Source organism: Convolutriloba macropyga, chromosome 15 (assembly GCF_964194025.1).
Source record: "Convolutriloba macropyga chromosome 15, txConMacr16.3, whole genome shotgun sequence".
In the NCBI taxonomy this organism is placed as follows: Eukaryota; Metazoa; Xenacoelomorpha; order Acoela; family Convolutidae; genus Convolutriloba; species Convolutriloba macropyga.
In genome coordinates, this window is record NC_134482.1 from 24,660,338 (window position 1) to 24,680,813 (window position 20,476).

At 36.5% G+C, this 20,476-nt stretch overlaps 1 protein-coding gene across 4 annotated transcripts in view; it reads right to left on the minus strand.

Annotated features, from left to right (window-relative positions):
• The window catches only part of LOC142353971 (NPC intracellular cholesterol transporter 1-like), a 97,813-nt gene extending 85,297 nt beyond the window's left edge, over positions 1-12,516 (minus strand). For 3 of the 4 annotated variants that reach the window (XM_075406209.1, XM_075406208.1, XM_075406211.1), the window contains exons 1-7: positions 12,506-12,516; positions 7,127-7,224; positions 6,823-7,056; positions 6,582-6,717; positions 6,387-6,425; positions 1,667-1,948; positions 1,021-1,334 (exon numbers count right to left, since the gene is read on the minus strand). In XM_075406209.1, the coding sequence (XP_075262324.1) occupies positions 1,021-1,334; positions 1,667-1,948; positions 6,387-6,425; positions 6,582-6,717; positions 6,823-7,056; positions 7,127-7,180 (1,059 nt within the window). In that variant the 5' untranslated portion in view covers positions 7,181-7,224; positions 12,506-12,516. The remainder of the gene's footprint in view (positions 1-1,020; positions 1,335-1,666; positions 1,949-6,386; positions 6,426-6,581; positions 6,718-6,822; positions 7,057-7,126; positions 7,225-12,505) is intronic. The other variant, XM_075406210.1, reaches the window with a different exon arrangement.
• Between the last annotated feature and the right edge of the window lie 7,960 nt (positions 12,517-20,476).

Genomic DNA, 20,476 nt, shown 5'->3' on the forward strand with positions numbered 1-20,476 from the left:
ATTTCTGTTTAAAAAACACTAAGCAGAATAAGCGAAGCATAAACTAGCCTAGAGAATTCGAAAAAAACTTCACGCAAATTGTTGAACAAACTGTGAACCAAGGTAAAGCAAACATTGAGGAAGTAAAAAACAGAGGTAAAAAAGTTTTAAAACGAAGTCAAAACGGCTACTAAAAATAATGACAATTGAATTTGTCTTGCAGTGTATATAAATCGAAAAATTGTATATGAGATTTAAAACTCGCAGAAGACTGCGATTGAGCAGACAGCCTGCTACAGGCTAGTTGACGGCAGCTCAAAAACATTTAACATTTTAAATTCGCAAAACCAAAATTAAGAACCAAAACAAGGGGGTGGAAATGGGGGATAATGGGGATTAATTAACAGTGTGTGATGCTGTCCAAGATATCACTTTAAACCACGAATGTCTGCTTTTTCAAGCATTTAAAATAATCAAGGGCACATACGTCTATACTAAAGATAATCAATGAAATGAACATTATACAATGCATCTAATTGTACTCTGCAGTCGGGAACAGTCCCAAACGCATGAGACCTCCTCTCAGTGCCAATGAGGATGAGTAGTTCTGTGTCTAGTTCTTCAATAGCAAGAATGTTTTTCTGTTAGTTAGTCAGCTTCAAGTTCACTCAATTCACTTTTGGAAAACAACCGAATTTTCTATCGCACTTCCAACGACTCACGAGATACAATTAAATGCCTTTCAATTGATCACGAGCACAAATTTTAGAGAAACCACTTAGAGTTAAAGGAAACAAAATAAGCAATGAAAATTTTTTCTCAGCTGACAATTTGAAGGGTCAATACGGATCCAATAATCATGATCATCATAGATTAAGTAATCAACCAAGTTATTCAACCTAAAAATTTTAAGTCCCTCACTCACAGGGTCCTTTAATGCACACAGAAACGCCCTATATAACACATGCTCTGTATTTGGGGTCATAAATGACACAAAGGGCAGCAACCGAATAGAAATAGAAAGAGTGGACACAAACTCACCGTCGAGTATTGAGAATGATAGCTGGCGTCAATATAGCTGGTGTCATCTTCTGGTTTCTTGTAATACAAACAGTGCATATAAGACACCACCAAATATATGCAAGATACTGCAATGTAGAGTACTGCCACGATCACAACATAGCCGGGGATGCCGAGAACTCTCCAAGGATTACTATTGACATCTTCTAACTTGCTACTGATCACTTCCGATTCTTTGTTACAAGCAGCAGGGCAGTCTATGCAGCTACATGGGGCACTGTTGTTGTATCCATTTGCATTGCATTGGAAAAGTGGCAGATCTAAGGGTTCCATTCCTAAAGTGCAATTTATTTTACAGAATTTTTATATTTTAAAAACTTAGCGGGAAAATTTCACCTTTTTCATCGGGAAATTTTTATCGAGTCTCTTTCGATTTGAATTCTTTGTGGCTACGCAATTATAGGACCATACTCCAAAACGTGACTGATCTTCGCTAAGTTTGTGTTGGAAAAATATCTTTGGGGTATGTTCCCTATACGGCTTTACCACAACACCACCCCCCCCCCCTCCTCTCAATTAGTTATTCCATAGCCCATAACCAATACAGTCAGAGATGAGGTCATTAAAAGTGAAGATTTAAGATCAGGTTACACGTCAATTATTTAACCTTGAGGTAATCGATCATTTTGTTCCACAATTACAAAGTTGAATTCACTCGGCGACCTTCCGTTATCCTTGCCTCCAACAAAGTCCAAGAAATGTCTGGGCGAGCAAGTCTCAGGTGACCTCCCATGGCACATTGTCTTGATTACCGGCATACCAGTGGATGGAAATATGACATTTGAGCAGGAATGATAGAGGTTGTCGGCATAGTTCCGACTCAAGTAAACAGTTATTTCATCCGCCGACCGCTCGTACTCTGGTGGAGTATCTTTAGTCCACTTTCCATCTAAAGAGGCAACCAAAGTTATCTTAACTCGCAATTATTTGATAGATTGAAGTCTATTGACTTGTTTTTAAAAAACTGGTCCCATAAAGTCACATCACAAGTGAATGGTCGAAGAACTATTAGTATGATACGATGATACGCTAAATCTTATGCAAAAATTGAACGATCTGATATGCTTCGGCATGAAAAAAGCTTTGAACAGTAACATGGGAGGATTTAGCAAGTTATTTCAAACTCTATTAAGCAAGTTATTTTGGTGCTTAAAATTTTCCTTTGCTTTCTCCATTTACTATTATTTTAAATTTGTGGCAAATATTTTTTTAACCTTCTTCGGACATTGCAACAGCTCTCTTTTCTAAACTATTCCAGAAATGCTAACGCTCTTTAACTGTTCCTTTCAATATCGAGGCTTCCTTCGTTTACCGCCATCAGTCCTGGATTGTTGATATGCTTTTTGGAACTAAGCTACAGCCTGATTATGGTATTTTCTACGTCTCCGACGGCAGCTTGCGTTGCAAGTTTATGGAAAATACCATAGATAACCGGATCAATTCTGTTCCCCCACAGTGTTTTTATGCCCCTCAATTTCAATTACGTTATCTGTACGCTACTATGTAAAAAATAGCAAGTGCGCCTGGGGGCACAGAAGTTACACGCCCAATTAGTCGGGGGGGGGGGGGGGCAGAATATATCCAGATAATCTACGAACAAACAGTTTGCACGATTTAGCATGCTAAAATTCTTTTTCTCCTTGGGTACGTTAGAACAGAGATCAAGGTATGTGCATAAAGGATCAATTGAGCGCTAGGAGGAATGTGACATTTAACATGCAATTAACAAATTAAGTGAACAAAGCATTAAGTTAACAAAAAAACAGACACTGCTCCCAATTAGATTACACTTATTTTGCTTTCTATTAAGAACCACTACCTCAGTGAACATAAAAAGATAAGAACAGACTTTATGCCAAATTTTTGCAGCTAATTACTGACTAGTGCACGCATTCGCATCAAGTAATTTCTAGCCCCAGGAAGCAAAATCATTAATTATTAGTTTTCAAGTTCTTTGCAAACACTGAAATTCAAAAAGCGGCTACTTAATGTGAATGCCCACATAATTTGACAGTCGGCTCATGATACAAACAAAATTGAAACTTCTGCCCTTGTACCTGATATTGCCCACAGTCAAGTATCTTCCCAATATTTTACATTTTAAGCGTTGCTACACTACTTGACAGAACTAACATAGCCAGGAACTAACTGCCAGATTGCCAGGAAATAATTGTGATCGCTTTTTAGATTTTTTTAAACGCTTCCCCCAATTAGGGAGACAATGAGGTTAAAATCCCAATAAATTTATAGATACATTGCGATTAAGTCTTTTAATCCCGAGAACGCACACTAGATTCTTAAAAACATGGCCTTTCCTTTAAAAAACAACTTTAGACAAGACTTTAGAGAAAACGAGAACAAAATTGCAGTACTGAACTCCAAACCAAATTTTAAGCGTTTTCCTCCGTTTTGGTCAACATAGCTGGCACATTGCGAGAAAATAGCCGCAAGAGCTTCGTAGATCCGCAGTCTCAAAAAGATAGTACAAGAAACAGACAAAAAATATTAAATGCCAAAATATTATATTTTGCTTAGGAATATGCATAACTTATTGCTGCTTCTATTAGCTGCTCTCAAAAAACCCACAATTAAGAGTCATAAACAATCATTTGACCTCATCTCTTACTTGAAGTAAACAAACGGCAGTTTCAGAGTGAACAAGTCATTTCGGAGAAGTCACGTGCGACCAAGAGTGAAAAACGACGTCACGCACGCAATTCAAGGGATAATGAATGAACGAATGAAGAAAGAGCAGATTTGAAGTCATTGTGATGTTTGCAACAAAACTCTTGACTACGAAATTAAAAAAGCATGACTAGTCTTGATTTACAATTCAAAGCATTGAACAAACAGAAGAAAACATAATCAGCCTCCTCATAAGAAGAGCCTCCGATAGTGAACAAGAAGAAACGAAGCGTAAACAAACACAACAAAAATCCGAAAGCAAATTTATCTCATTCCACTTTAGGGTGATAGAAGTTATTATGTCCAACAACCTCAACTTCGTAAGACCTCTCTCTACTCAATGGAAGTTTAGACAGAAACACCAAACTGGTAGAAAACCATAGAGATATGGAGTAAAAGGACATCAAAAATTTGGCAAAAAATCCTGTTTTTCCTATTTCATTGAAAATAAGAGCCATAAAAGTAAGTGAAACATGCAAAGAAAACCTGAACTCTTCAACTTTTCCCCACTATCTATTGATTAAAAAGCATATATCAATTTCAACTAAAAAATTAAACTATAATTGGAGGACCACGTAACAATAGTTGAAACGAAATCAGACAACGATCAAAAATTTTGAAAACAAACGCTGTCAAAGACATTAAAACTGTTAACCGCAAACTGGAACCCTGAATCGGATTTAAAAAAACCTAATTAGAGAGTAAATTATACCTATTTTTAATTAATATGCGAGATAACTAGAAAAAAATAGAAAATTATTCATCATCAATGGCAGAACTGCCCAAATCTAACTGCCCCAAAAATAGCCACAAAATTTTGAAACCAGCGTGTCAAATTTGTGTAAACCTTCAGTTTTGAAAATTAAAAACTTAATGCCTACTAAAATGGCCAATGAGACCCATCATTATTGAGACGAATTGACAGAACAACTAGACAGCAAAAGCCAGAAAATGATAAATCACAACTTCCAGAACGCATAAAACTACAAGAACTCGCAAAATCTTTTAAAAGGATTAATTTTCGAGAACAGGTCCAGTCAAATTCGTGAAAACCTTCAGTTTAAAAATATGAACTCAAAGTGCCTACTAAAATGACAAATGAGATTTATCATTATTGAGACAAATTGAGAAAACAGCTCACCGACGAAAGCCAGAAAACAATAAATTATGACAGAACAAATAAAACTACCATAACTCCCAAAATCTCGACAACTCGCAAAAAAATAACTGATAATTTTTGGAAACATGTCGTGTCAAATTTGTTAAAACTTTCAGTCTGAACAAATAAATCAACTCCAAATGCCTACTAAAATTGCGGATGAGATCTATCATTATTCGAGACGAATTAAAAGAACAGCTGGACAACGAAGGCGGCGAAATCAATTCAATAATGTTTTTTGAACGTAATTCGTGTCAAAGTCGAGAAAACCGTTAGATATAAATAACGTCCTTTAAATTGATCAAAATGTGACTCGTAAAGGAGCTTATAAAAGCTGAGCATAATGATGCTGAAATGTGGAACCATAAAATGAACGATAAAGAAGACGATGAACAATCCGAAAAATAAGATTTTTTTTGGAAAAAAGTAGTGTCAAATTCAGTAGGACCGTTTGATTTCTTTTCAAACCTGTATATTAATTTGAATAAAACTCAATCGAGAGCCATCGACACCCCCTCATTAATGACACTAAACACCAAACTAACAAAAAGACTTCAAAAACGCGCAAAATCAATGAAATCGTTTATATTTTATGAGAAAGACAAATAGCGACAAAAGACTTGAAAACCATAAGTTGCGTTATTAGAGCACACCATTATTAGAGCACACGTATCACCCTTCAAAATTATTAGCACCGAGTATGAAGAGAAAACAGAAGTCAAATTGCCGCACGTGAAAAACAAAACACTCAAAAACAAAAAATCTGTTCAAACGCCTTTTTCTCAATTGACTTTAATCAGTGTGAAACAATGTCAAGCCTTATCACTTATCGCTTTTCGCTCCTCTTAAAATTGTTACTCCAATTTGACTTCTCATTGACAAGAAAAGGTTAAAAAAAGTGCGAATAGATTTTAAAAAAATTGACATCACACCAATACAATTGAATTTTTTGAATTGTAAAAAACCAAGAAAAGGCCAATAATAGCCCCCGCTATCGCTTTGCGTCTATTAAAAAAACTTGTAGATAAGCTTATTCGTTCCTGTATACGAAAAATCAAATCGGTCTAGAAAAAACCAAGACAATTGCTATAAGCATCGTTTGAGAGCAATTGACAAATTTAAAGTTTCAGAGCCAATTTTCTGCTTCAATTATCTATCGGCTCTCAAAAACACTATAAATTTTTCAGTGCTAGATAATTCGATAAATCATCTTTATATAAAATCTTGCCGATTTATCCATTATTCTGTCGAACACTTCTCTTTTATGTCATTTTGCTGGGTGAGGAGCAGTATTTCCTGTGCCAAAATAAAAGACGAGTGGAAAACCAATACTCCTTTTCGAGTCGTAAATGAACCGAGTAAGGGCCAATAATAGCTCGCTCACTTAGCGCTTTCGCACCTATTAACAACAACAATGCGAAACAGTTTGTATCATGATAGAATTAGGTATGTAAAACAGTTAAGAACAAGGTGAAGACATTACCCGCTGTCGCCCATTTGCTGGGAGCCTTAAGCTCGCTACCTTTAACACAGAAAAGTTTTAATCAGATCTTATAAAAACCACAGATAATTGGGAATCAAAGTTTTCTGATATAATATACAATTTGCTGATCAGCTCTGCAACTAAAATGGCTATTAACTTGCTCTGTTAATGACTCATTTAAGAAAATGCTCTCACTGTATGCCACATCCGCAGTTACATCAAGAAATGTAGATTGGTCCGGATGACACAAAACGTTACACCACATTCCCTGGAAATTCTGCACACACGAGGGACATCTCTTCAGAAGCTGATAAAGAACCTGCATCTGGTTCTGGAAAAACAGTTTATTTCTCCCAAAATGGAAAACGAAAAATTAGCCAGCAATAATTTTGATCAAAATCAAACTGCAATTGGAACAAAAAATATTAATGCATACCTTTAACTGTAACAGTTGGGCAGTGTCGCAGCATACTTTGGTAGGTGAATTCATAAGATGAGGGCAAACAGACTTCAAAAAGTAAAACGCTTCCGTCTCTTCTTCACTCTCTGGTTCGAAAGTGAATGGTTCCGTATTCGAAACACATGCTTGCAAGAAATCTGCCTGTCCACCCCGATTACACGCACTTTTGGTTGAGCATAATCCTTTTCTATGGCGAGCTGTAGCGGAAGCCTAAAGTGTACGTATTAAAATGAAGATGCATCGTAAGGCTTAAATCACACCTGTATCAAAACTAGTTTACCTGTATCAATACTAGTAAGACCACCACCAGCTGCGAACACCACCAAGGAATCATTCCCCCTCAAAATTATTAAATCATTGTTCTTTTCAACATCTATCTGAAAAATTTATCAAAATGTTAAAAACTACCGTGAACTCAATTTCCAGCTCTCAAGATGCATTAAACACAAATCATTTAATTTTTGCTCAGCTTGTGCTCAGATAAATTCTTGGTTTTCCACTCTTCACTAGATTTTCTTCGGCTCGGTTTTTCTGCGATGTGGGCTTCATTCTAGTCAAATTTTCACCTTTTGCTTACGCATTGTAGAGAAAACAGGCAACATAATTTTTGTAGCCCTTAAAGACTAATTTACACTAAATAAAATATCATATTTATTATGAAAATGCTATTGTAATTTGTTAAAAGTTACGGATTTTTTCGATAATAGCTCCCCCCCGCCCCAATTATGAGGTACTTACCATGAAAAAGACCCAGTGATAATGCATTTTACAATTTTCCTTAAAAACAACAAAATTCCAAGGAAAACTTTATAATTTTTTTTTGAAACAATATTCAAAAGGCAAAAAATTGTTGTTTTGGTCAACCAGACTTTGCAAATTGGAACACAGCTGTCACGTTGCCAGAAAACAAACAGCTGCAACAGTTTCGTAGATCCGTAGTCTTTAAATGATAGTAAAGGAAACAGGAAAAGAATTTTATTCTCGGTGTCCTCCGTTGTACCTTTTTCTGCACAATAGAAACAGATCAATACAATTTCCTGCATGTTTTTACACTTCCTGTCAATAACTGTTATAACGCACTGACTTTTAAAGGTTGACTTTACGATGTTAATGAGATAAATATTCGAAGCAAATAATTATAATAACAGACATTTTGCAAGGACTTATTTTGGTGTTTCACAGTGCGATTTTTAGCGTATATTTTGAATAAACTTAGCTAGTAATAGCCTTTTATTGAGCGGTTCGGATGCGCGATATATCCACTAGTTGCCTTGGTTTTTAGAACTTTATTTAGCCATATTATAACTCTAATGTGTCCTGTTTTAACTATTAATTTTAGAGATAATTTCCAGCTCAATCGTTAATTAATAGATCAGAAAATAAAGCCAAAGTTTTCAATGATAGAATAAGAAGTTTGAGTTTTTGCTGAGTTTTATTAGCAACTGATAGTCAGGCTCGTTCGCCGGTGTTCTGGTGATAGTTGGGTCCGCAGGACTGTGCCTTGAGTTGTATTGGTCCTTCGCAAATATTTACTGATTTTCAATTTGGGCAATTTTCGGCTTTTGTACGTCTCTTGATGTTTGTTAAGTACATATACAAGTTCCGTATTAGCACCTACTTTATCAGAATAATTACTTCACCAAGTTCATAATCTCTCACAAAGTTATTTACTGATTATGTGAATTTATCATCAAGAAACTCAAAAAAGTAAATATTGAGGCTTTTAGGCACTTGAAGTGTTTGCTAGTAAAACTGTCAATCTGCGGTTGTTTTTCATAAACATAAACAAATTAGGGGTTACAGGCCTAGATGGAAAATACTGGCTATATATGGCCTTGAAACTAACTGAATATTAATTAAAATAAAGCACTTAATTATGGATATTTTAAGGATTATCATCACGTAACTATGAGGGAAGAAATAGGGGCGTGACACTACCCGACTTTATGAAATTTTTCCATGAAAATTTTGAGAAGGAACTGGGTTTTTACAATTTTTCTTTAAAACTTATGGTCTGCACAAGTATGAGGATATAAACATATATTTTTGTTGGAGCCACCCAATTTGTGTTTTCTTAGAAAAGAGTTTTTGAACGAAAGCATTTAGGTTAAAGACAATTAAAGAAGTTAAGAGAAATATAGTTTAAGTAAAGACATATTGAGATAAAGATTAAAATGAGGAAAGTTAAGACAAGATTAAGAGCTTTGAAGGAACATTAAGGATGTGAAAGGGCGCTAAATTCAGAGTAAAGTGTGAAGACATAAGTTAAGGTGAAGGTTAAAAGAATAGCGGGAATTAGCACTGGAAATAATCATGGTTTTTTCTGTGAATAATGGCTCTAAATTTTGAGAAGGAGTAGGAGAAGGATACTGGTTGAATGACTAGTTTAAAGCACTGGTTAATTTCTGGAAGTGAACAGTTATTTCAATTTTATAAAGCACTGATTAGTTAAGCTTATTGAGTGAAGGGGTACTTAATTTGTTATAAGAATAATACTTGTCAAACTTATATGAGACTTTCAAGAACTCAAAGCATACTTTCCTCTCGGGGTTGGGCTTGGTTGTCCAGTTCGTCGTCTGTGTTGAATCGGTCCATGGTGTTTAGTGATATGGTAGAAGTTGCAGGCATGGAATTTCCTCGTTGTCGTCTGAGGGTTCCAAGTTCTTCTGGGGAGATGACTGTTGGCGGCTGCTTTAATTGTTTTGCTAGAGTAGTGACTACATCTGCTTTCAGATGTTTGGGTACGGAAACTACTGGGTTTAGCGGTACATTGGTTCCGTTAAACTTCATGAAATTTGGTACCATTCGTCGTACAAAAGCTACTTTGCGGTATAAGAAAATGAAGAGAATATGTAGGGCTAGATTTCCGATAAATACAATAATGGTTAACGAGAGAGAAAGTTTGATTGGAACGTAAGATTCAAGTTTGTCGATTAGTGCTGGTTTAAATGACTTCTTTTCAGTGATAATTGGCTTTGCTATAGCATCTAGTGACTCTGTTGATAACTTTCTATTCGAATAAATAAATTCGGTTTTAACATTCTTCAATAAATCGAGGTTTGCTTCAGTACTGGAATCATATTTCGGAAGGTCGTTTATGTTAGGTACTGAGTCAATTAAGTGTGCAAGTGGATCTGGTAATTTTACATTAATTCTCGTTGCTGGAAGGTACTGACAACTTTGTAAATCAGCCCAGATTTTAATGTGGTCACTGAACATTGTACGTCCACATTTTAATGTGATTAAACAGATGTTACAACCTTTATGAGGAACATTGATGTGTCGGCCATTTTCATCCGTACCAATCTCACAAAGGGTATAATCATTTGAAGCTGATGTTAGGAGCCAAATTCCGTATCCAAGGTTCTGTGCTCGTTCTGGGTTGGGTAACACAACCTTCTCTGTATCACATACTTTCAATGCTGAGATCGTGTGGTGAAACTTGAGGGTTGCTAGACACGAGGAGAATCCAAGGTGGGTTTCCATTGTCTCATGACAGATTCGGTATCGTGGCGATCCAAGACAGTTGTCATACTGAGCTTTCGTCAGTACTGTGGTTTCCATCTGTCCTTCTGAGATTGCTAAGTATTCTCCCTCTATTACATATCTTAAGGCGTCTACGGAGTCCTTCTGAGGCATAGGGATTACTATTGCACGGTAAACATTGAACACTGTCTGGCTAGAGGCTAGGGGAATGGCTAGTGTCAGTAAAAGTCCGTCTGCAACTGTCGAAATCTCTTGTACTAATTTCGCATCGTAGTACCAAAGTATGTCAGTCATGGGTATTGCCAAAATTAGACGATCTGGGGCGTTCTTTTGGCTATCATGGACTGCATCAAGGATCTTTATCAAAGATTTACGAGGTACTAAAGAGATTGGAAGACGTTTGTCTAGTAACGTAGGAATGGCATTTATAACATTAATTCGAAAGGAATATAAGGCTGCTCTCCAACTTTTGATATCTGCGTAAAGAGTAAGAAGTAATGATGCTGCTGTGTCAAAGTTAAAGTTCAATTGTTGTTGTGATAATTGAATTTCCATACAGGAGGCTAGTGCATTCTGATTATGATCTATAATTGCAAACTGTTCCTCTACTAGTTACCAGTTTCTGTTCTGGTTTTCTTGCATTTCGTTTTGAATTTTGTAAACTTTTGCAAGTTCGTCAGCAACTAGGAAGAATTTCTCATCGGTTTGTGCACTGATTTCCATGACATAGTCGTTGAGGCTATTGAAACTGTTAGCTAATCGATCGATATTTTCAGCGTTTTGAGACGTTCGCTGACAAGATCCGAAAATTCCTGTGATTCCACCGCATCCTCCGCTGCTCATTGCTATTCCTGGACCGAAAAGTCCAATTCCAGCGACTGCGGCTGCGATTGCAAGCGGGGCGGCTCGTTTTTGTTGATTGTGAGGGTCTTCTTCGACTCTGGTAAGGAGTTTTTCAGTCTCGTTGCGTAATTTAAGGACTTCAATTTCGGCTTCTATTGTTTCATTGAGTATCTTTGTGTAAAGCCAATCAACATTGAAGGCGTCTGTTTGATTCCGATATGTAGCACTGTTTGTCAGGCTGCAAAACTCAGATTGCGTGATCCACTTTTTGGAGAGTTCATTAAGTAGAGTCTCTACTTGTTGTCTGATCGTGAAATTATAACGAGGAAACGGTACTAAAAATTCCACATTAATGAACTTTTCGGTAATAAGGATCTTTCCTTCCTTATGGAAGATGATTCCTTTATCCAGAGTTGCTGCTGTGTTAATCGGAGTCTCAAAAGTGGGGCCGAAAAGTACGAGATTTAACACAATTGTAAGTAACATTTTCGTATTTCAATAATAACAACTATGTTTCAGGACAATCTTCTACTGATGTGGCTCTTCTAAGTGTTTCAACTGGTTCTCTTTGGTCTTCCGGTGTTTATTTGTTTATTTATTTACTCTACTCAGGCTTCTAGTACTGGTTTTCTCAATATGGCACTTGTTTATGTGATGTTTGTTCATTTCAGGTGTACTTTAATTTGTGATCATGTGTGTTGATGTGTATGTTTATTGATATTACTACTAAATATGGTGTTTAAACATGTTGAAGTGTGGTTATTTGGTTGAATGATGAATGTGTGATGATGGGGATAGTGGTTAGGGGGGTCGAATTATGCAGTCTTTACATGTTTTTTCGAGTTTTTCAGATTATTTGTTGTCAATATGTGCTTTAATATTACTATCGGCCCGAATAATATCACTCTGGGGTGCTGCGGCAACGGGACCAGGTATGTATTAAGGAACTGGGTTCACTGGTCTCGTTTGCGGCACCCAGAGTGTAATATCAATAATAGCTTAGCAGTAGTTATCAGCTTAGAAGATGGAGGAGATGGATGGGACTGGGACTCAATATTGTTATTAGTATTCATATTATTATTCTTATTATTCGGGACTGTTGGGATGTGGAGAAGGAGGAGGAGAGAAAGATGTGTGGGAAGAAGGAGGGAGAGGGGAGAGATTGAAGATCAGGAAGATGAGGGAGGAGTTGAGTTGGAGGAGACGGCAGTTTAACTAGTTATTTTTATTTATTTATTTAAATTATCATCTGACTTGTAGTTGTATATGTTTAGTTGTAGTTTGATGTAATATATCCTAATATACTGAATAATATACTTGGTGCTACTAATATTTAATAAGGTGCTACTAATATCATAGTAATTATTATATATCAAGACTTCTTTTGTTGGGAAGAATTGAGGACATAGTAAGGGGAGAAATAGGCAGAATTAGTGAGGCGTAGTGAATGTTAGTGAAGGGTGTAAGTGTGGTCAGAGTGATGATGTGTGTTTTACGTCATGTGTTGTTAACTATTAGCGGTCATTATAGCAATGAGTATTTTAACTGTTGTTGTGCCAAATTAATCGAATTTTAGTGCTATTTTGAGGCAGTTTATTTATTTTGATAGCATTTATTCAGTTTGGATAATGCTGAGCGGTACTTTACTCGTTCTACTAGGACAAGGGGTCAGGCCGGTCAGAGTACTAGTGGTGGTGGTACCGCGGCTGAGGATAGCGCCGATGAGAAATGACTAGTGTCGGTGCAATTGTATTCATCATGTAGTTTAATGTCATTTATAAGTGAGTTTTTTTTGTTATTTGGCAATTGTAACTTTGATAATTGGTTTTTACTGTTGGAACTAGGAACTGTGGTGTGTGTGAGCATGTGGTAACATTTTAATTGCGGTGTTTGTCTTTATAATGACATATTGGTGAAAGGGAAATTCTGGTGACATAACGACTTTTATGATTTTTGAGCATTAACTTTAATTTACTTGTAAATTATTGATCATGGACTGGTTCTAATGGTTCTAGATGCTTATTCTGGTTGTTAGCAGCACTTGTGTACTTTGAACTGGTTTAGAAGAGTATTTGGTACTAATTTTCACATGTAATTTCTTCGCAATTTTGGCCATTTTTCCGCATCAGGGCTGGTGTTGCATATATGTGAATTTTTCAATTTTTATTGAATTTTGGGCAAATTTTTTGGCTTAGCCCACCCAGTAGACATCGGTGAGGAATAACTATGCTATAGATTCAGGTTTTTCGGCACTTTTTGGTTAATTTTTTGACTAATGTATAAAAAACCGAAAAATGCGAAAAATTGAGGGCTCCAGCGTCACTCAATTTTTAAATTGCTCCAATCGGGCTCAAAATTGGTAGGCCGCTTTAATGGCTTAAAAAACCCTGCAGCGCAAAAATTTGGCGCAATTTAAGCATTTTTCGCAAAGTTATGATTGTTTTCGTGATCTGAACCTGGCTATTTTTGAATCATGAAATTTCGGTCTGAATAAGTCGTCACTGTTCATACATTATTGGTAGTGAATGGTTAAACTGGTACTGTCTGTGCTTGGTACTAATGTATATTAGTGAATTATAGGGTTTGAAGCTATTTATCGGGTCAGAACATTGATTTTTGCGTCCAAAATGCTAATTTTCAGGCATGATTTTTCCACTAATTGAGCTTCGTCGAGACATGTGTCAGTCTGGTGATTCTCTAGTGGCCTAAATCAGGTGCTAACTGTTAGTACTGATATCTGTGGCTATCAGGGGTAGCATTTTGGTGGCTTCGAAGTTGAATAACTTGTGTTTTGGGCCGGTTTTTCTGTGAAATTTAATAGATTTTTACTTGTGAAACATCATGTTTTGTGCATAAGTTGACATGGATTGGAGATAATAGACTTTTGACAGTAATTGTGGATCATAATAGTGAGTACTATGTTGGTGGCAGCTATTGGTGAAGTTTGGTGCATGATTTAACTTTACTATGTGGAGTTTTTCACTTTAGAATTTTGGGCTAAATTTGATCAGATATGTGCAATTTTTGATTTTTTCACTTTTTTCAACATTAATGAATTTCTATGATTGTATGGATTTATTCGGCTTAGACATATACTAGGGAGACTGAATATTGGATATGGGCTGATAAATCGGCTATTTGATACTATTTCTCTGGTCTAAATCTGGCTCTATTTTGGCAAATTTGAGAAGAGTTTGGTAGGCTTCAGTTTTTTACTATTATTTCAACATTTTACTGAACAATTTTCAATATTTTTGATATGGGCGTGTAGAACTTGAGCATGTGGATGTCTTAAGCTAATAATACCGGATTTTTGATCAATATTTCGGATTTTATGAACATGTTCGTAAATTTTCAAAAGGTCTCCAAAATTGAGGGGCCCAGCGTCCCTCAATTTTTAAAATGCTTCGCTTGAGTTCAAAAATGGTGAATCGCTTTATCGGCTCACAAAACCCTGCAGCGCAAAAATTTGGGCAGTTTCAACAATTTTTTTACGAGTTATAACGTTTTTGCTGCAGTGAACCTGGGTTTTTTGAAGAGGCTCAGATAGGGGATAGGTTATTGGCTATGAGGTTATGAAAAACTTGTTCAAAACGATTGATATTGCTATGGTTGGACTGCTCATGAGTAGGGCTAATTGAATTAACAATAAAATTGGGCGTATACAGGTATTAAGATGCATTTTTGATCACTTTTTCTGGAAATTACAGTTAAATTTTTGTGATTTTCGTTATTTTGGCAGTCTTTTCTGAGAGCTATAGATGTGAGCGTGCTGATGGTATGGTTGATTGCTGTCAGAAGTGAATAATATCGACTCTAGCTGGAAATAACTGAATTTTTCCTATCAAAATTGTGGCGATTTCAGAGCTTCTTTGGGTTTAAGTCTTAATCGTTGATACTGGGATGAGCTGGGACTGGTTTTTATGGTACTACACAGCTAGTGGAGGGTTGCACTAGGGTTGTAGGGGGTATAGGTTGCTTTTATCGGGTCAGGCGGAGAATAAAATGACAAAATTTTTGAAGCGGAGGATTGAAGCAGAAGCGCAATTTTCGTTTTTGCGTTATTTTTCAACATATACTTGGAAATATTGGGTTTTTATGGTTATTCGAGTTTGTACCATGTAGGTGGCAGCTGGGGGTAGCTGCTGGAGGCATTTGGGACAGTTTTTGGGATATAATTTTCACTACATTTTAATCAATTTTAACGCACTTTGGTAGGGTTCGGTATTTTTGTCATAACTCAACTTTTATTGATTTTTGACAGGATTTTTAGGTACTGGGATGTCAAACACGAGCAGTAGGATGGTCTAGAGCTATAAAATGGGTCAATTGGGGTTTTTTGTGGGAGCTATCATTGAACTCGAGCGGATTCGAAAAGTGTCAAAAATTGAGGGCTCCATTGTCACTCAATTTTTAAAGTTCTCCAAATCGCTTCAAAATTTGCATGTCGGTTCCTCGGCTTGACAAATTCTGCAGCGCAAAAGTTTGGGGTGATCGGGGCATTTTTCACAATTTTATGACAATTTTTCTGAAGTGAACCTAGGATTTTCGGAAGGGTCAATTTTAGGCTAAGTTTTTGGTACTTAGAACGGGTCAAATGGGGTCAATAATAGCTGGAATCGCTTTTACTGGATAAGAGCTTTTCAGAACAATAGGTTAATCCAGGTTCAGTCAAGTAGTTCTGGAGATATAACAAAATAACTAGGATCTGAGGTCAAAATTTTTCGAACTTTTGGCGATTTTTGGACTTTAGGGCTAAGTTGCTCAGGCTTGTTGGACTTTTTGGACAAATGAAGGGTGCTGCTAGACGCTACTGGGTCTGTACATGCTAATGAATATAGATGGTTATGGGTAGAGGGTCGAAGACTTGGCATATAAGCTCAAAAATGATGTTAAAATCTAATTTATCATAGCCACTGGCGAGTTTTGGAAGACTTAAGTGTGAAATTCCTGCATCTATTACTATTTTTCTCAGTTCATAGAGACTTGCTAATACGGATTTGTATGTGGGTTTGGGGTAGTATCTAAATTTGATAACTAAACTGAAGATATAACGTTCAGAAATGGGGTCGAAGTAAATTAAAACTGAACCAATATCAGGTGGATATCTAAGTCTAATTGCACTTGGGGCTGCTGGGTACCAGCTTTTGACTTGTCGGGCTAATCCCTTTGCCATTGCAAGGTCTGCTGATATACAGTGTGCAAAAGAGTATGGTGAATATAAGATATCTGTTGGAGAACTTAGATATGTTGCATTTATTTCTTGACTAAAATGGTTTAAATTTTGATTAGATGAGCCTGGTAAAGATTTTTTCGATTGAGATCTAGTTACTGGTTTGTTTGCTGAACTGCTGGGCTTTTTCCCTGAATATTTTGCTGTACTTGCCCTAACTTGATCTAGTTTTGTCTCTCTACTTGGTGTATTTGACTGTTGTGCTGCTTGTGCTGATGCTTTTATTGCTTCACGTTTTTCTTCTTGTTCCAGTCTGGCACGTGCGTTTTTTGGTCTAGGACTGCCTGATCTTCTGACTTGGTTGGTTAGGTAAGGGTTTGTTCTATCTTCTTTATGCAACATTATTTCTCTATCAAATTTAAATCCGCGTACATTTTTTCGCCGTTGGTAGTCTAGTGGTTTGAATGCACTTTTCTCTGGTTTTCGTTTAGGATTATAAGGTCGCGCTCTTTTTTTTCTATCAGTTAAAGCAAATTGTTCTTCGTGTGTTTCTTGAGGTGATTCAATATCGAATGGTACTATTGACGGTTGTGGCTGTTGAGCTGGTAGAAACATTTCATCATCTGATGAGGATGATACTAGAGGAACACTAACTTCTGGTTCTTGCTGTCTGATTTCATCAGCAATTAACGGATTAACTGGTATTCGGGCAATTTGCTCTGCGTCCAGATTTAGGTCAGCTAAATTTTCGTCTTAACTACTATTTTCGTCAAAAAGATTTGGAATTGCTTCATCTGAACTTGAGGAGTCAAATACTGGAAGATGAACTGGGGCAGTTCGTGGTCTAACTGCTGGTGCTACTACCTTTGGTGGGGCCGGTGGTGCTGCTGGAGGTGCTGCTACTGCTGGTCCTGCTAATCGTCCACATAGGGGAACATTTATGGTCACTCTGACTGGATCTTGTTTCTCTTTTGTAGCTTGTTTTATCGCCTTTTCTTGTTCGTTTATCAGTTCTGGAATGTGTTTATCAAAAAGATCTGGCTCCATGTGTTGTCTTCTAGATGGATCAGGTTGAAAGTTTGCTGGGTTGATGACTTCGAGGTCTTCAGGAGTTTCACTTGGCTTAATTGGCTTCAATCTGATGCGATGAACACATTGGGTGTAGTTCGTATTTACTTTTCGAATGATGTAATTAGAATCAGTAAGGACTTTTTCTACTTTATATAGCGGTAGCCATTTTTGAACTTGGGAAGCTATTACTGTTGATTGTTCTAGTAGCTTAGGGTTTAAAAGTAAACAGAATGTTTTCTCCAGAATCGGTTTTGCTGAAGCTTTTTGATCATAATACTTTTTGTACTTCAGGTAAGCAGTCGTTAATTTTTCTTTGTTTTCTCCATACTTTTGCATTATGGCGTCTTGTGCATCATGGCGTCAGTTCATTTACAAAGTCAGAGTTTACTGCTACTGCATCCATTACTTTTCTGGAGAACCTAATGTCGAGGGGTTTTGTGGGTTCTCTTCCATGGAATAAAGTTGAAGGACAACAATTTGTCGCTGAATTGTATGAAGTATTATGAATAAAAGTTGCAAGAAGAACATATTTGTGCCAGTCTTTCCATTGTTCCTCAGTATTGAGTTTTAATATTCTTTTGAGTGGTCCGTGAGATCGTTCTACTGCTCCAATAGTTTGAGGATGCTTTAGTGAGGCATGTTTTAACTTCACTTCTAGTAAACTTGCTAATTCTGACATTAATTCAGAAGTAAAGTTTGTTCCTAAGTCACTAAGTATCGTTTGAGGAATGTAGTTGTGTTCGAAGAACACCTTTAGTAGTTCTCGGGCTACTGTGTCAGCGTATCCATTTGTTAATGGAACTGCGAATAGGTACTTTGTGAAAACATCTATTCCACTCAGAACATACTTAAATTGCGATGACTTTAGGGGGCCTACTAAATCTATTTGGAGCATATCTCCTGGATATGATCGTAGTGAACTGACTGGTTGTAACTTCGGTGTGATGTGACTTTTTGGTACTCTATTTAATTGGAGACAAGTAAGGCAGTTTTTAATGAAATTAATGAAATGTTCTGTGAAGCCTGGGTAATAAAATCGCTTTCTAAATTCCTGAATTGTTGCTTTGATGCCTAAGTGACCTGCTGTTTGTGAATTATGCAGCCTATATATAGTCTCTTTCCATAAATGCTTAGGTACACAGAATTGTTTATGAAGTACTTTTCCAGTATCATCATAAAAATTCCGGTATAAGACATTTCCTTCAAGAATTAATCTGTTTAAGTGCTTGTGATACTTCTTTAAACTTGTTGTAGCATACTTTAAGTCTGGTTGTTGATTATTTTGTTGAATCCACCTTATTACTGTTCTAATATCTGTGTCTTTTTGCTGCTCTTCTGCTAAATCAAGACTAATTAAGTTGTCTGTAAGGTCTGGAAACTCATCTAATGGATTTGGGTACTCAATTGACTTTATTTCTGTTTTTCTTTTTAGTTTAAATAGCCCTTGAATTTCTGTTACTGGTAAGTTACTTTGACGTTTTTTGTAGTCTTCATAATATCCAAATTTTTTGAGAAAGTTAACTTCTTCACTATTTATTTCGTCACTAAATTTTTCAGTATCAAATAATACGTTCAGTTCAATATCAGGATTTTGTGCTTCAGTATCTATTTCTATTTCTCTGACTAGAATTGTATCTGTTAACTTTAAAGACATTGTTGCTGTTTTGTCATTCTCCTTTCGGGAGAGGAAATCTGCTGCGTAATTAGCGCGTCCAGGAATGTGGGCGATTACTATGTTAAAGGCGAGTATTCTGTCTAAACAATTCCAAAGTGATGGCGGTATTACTTTTGACTGAAAGAATGGTGTGAGGCTTTTGTTGTCAGTGAGTATAATTACTTGTTTGCTTGATCCCCAAATGTAGTGTGGAAAGTAGTCGAGCGCGTAGTACAAAGCTAGGAACTCTTTGTAAAATATTGAGAACTTTAATTGTGTGGCATTAAAGAAATGCGATCCAAACGAAACGGGAGCGTATGTTTTCTTTTCTTTCTTTCCTGTTTCATTTACGTAGTCTTCCACCATTAGTACAAAACCTGCACCGTGGTAACTAGCGTCACAAAGAATTACATACTGTAGCCCTGGTTTTGGTAATCGCAAAGTTACATTCGTTGCTTCCATTAAATCCTTCTTTATTACTTCTAACGCTTTTACATGTTCTTCTGTGGTATCTATTACTGCATCCTTCTTCAGGAGCTTGTAAAAGGACATTAGTTTTTCACCTAGATTAGGGATGTAATTTCGGAAGAATTGCGTGAAGCCAAATAATCGTTTTACTTGTTTTGTTGCTTTCGGCATTTTGAATTTATCAAGAAATTTAGTTATTTTCGACTCTTCTGGTGATATTCCTTCTGCACTGATGTTATTTCCCAGAAATTTCATTAAATCTGTTGCTATTTCACACTTTTCGGGCGAGAGTTTCAAACCTGATTGACGTATACAGATAAATATTTCTCGCAAAGAGGGTACCAATTGTTCAAAATTTGTTACTGCATTTCCGATATCATCCATAAACTGGGTACAATTTCCTGAAGCTAAGCATGGGTCCAAGTAATGTCAAATAAAGGAACTAAATCCTGTTACTGACTTATTCAATCCTTGTGCGAGACATTTATATGCATAAGTTCTCGAAGCAAAGTTAAATGCTAGCAGTTGCACTGATACATCGTCTGCCATTTGCACGCAATGATATGCTTGAGAACATTCAAGTTTTGTGAACATTTTTTTCCAGTAAAGTAATTTATTGCATCGCTTATGTTCGAAATCGGGAAATTCGTATTCACGTAGTCATTTTTCAGCAAATGATTTACTTTTCTCAAGTCAATTAATAGTCTAAGTCTTCCTGAATTCTTTCGTTGTGCGAAAAGTGGACTACTATATCTTGATTGAGACAAAGTTGTTATCAGTCCGTAGTAATGCATTAGTGCTAGTTCTACTTGTAACTCATTTCTCAAATGGACAGGTGTTGGAGGACCTTGTTCATAAATTGGTATACTTCTTTCTGGAGTTAACTTTATTTTTAAGTCTGTGTTATATCAGACGTCAAATCTGTGTTCTGAGAA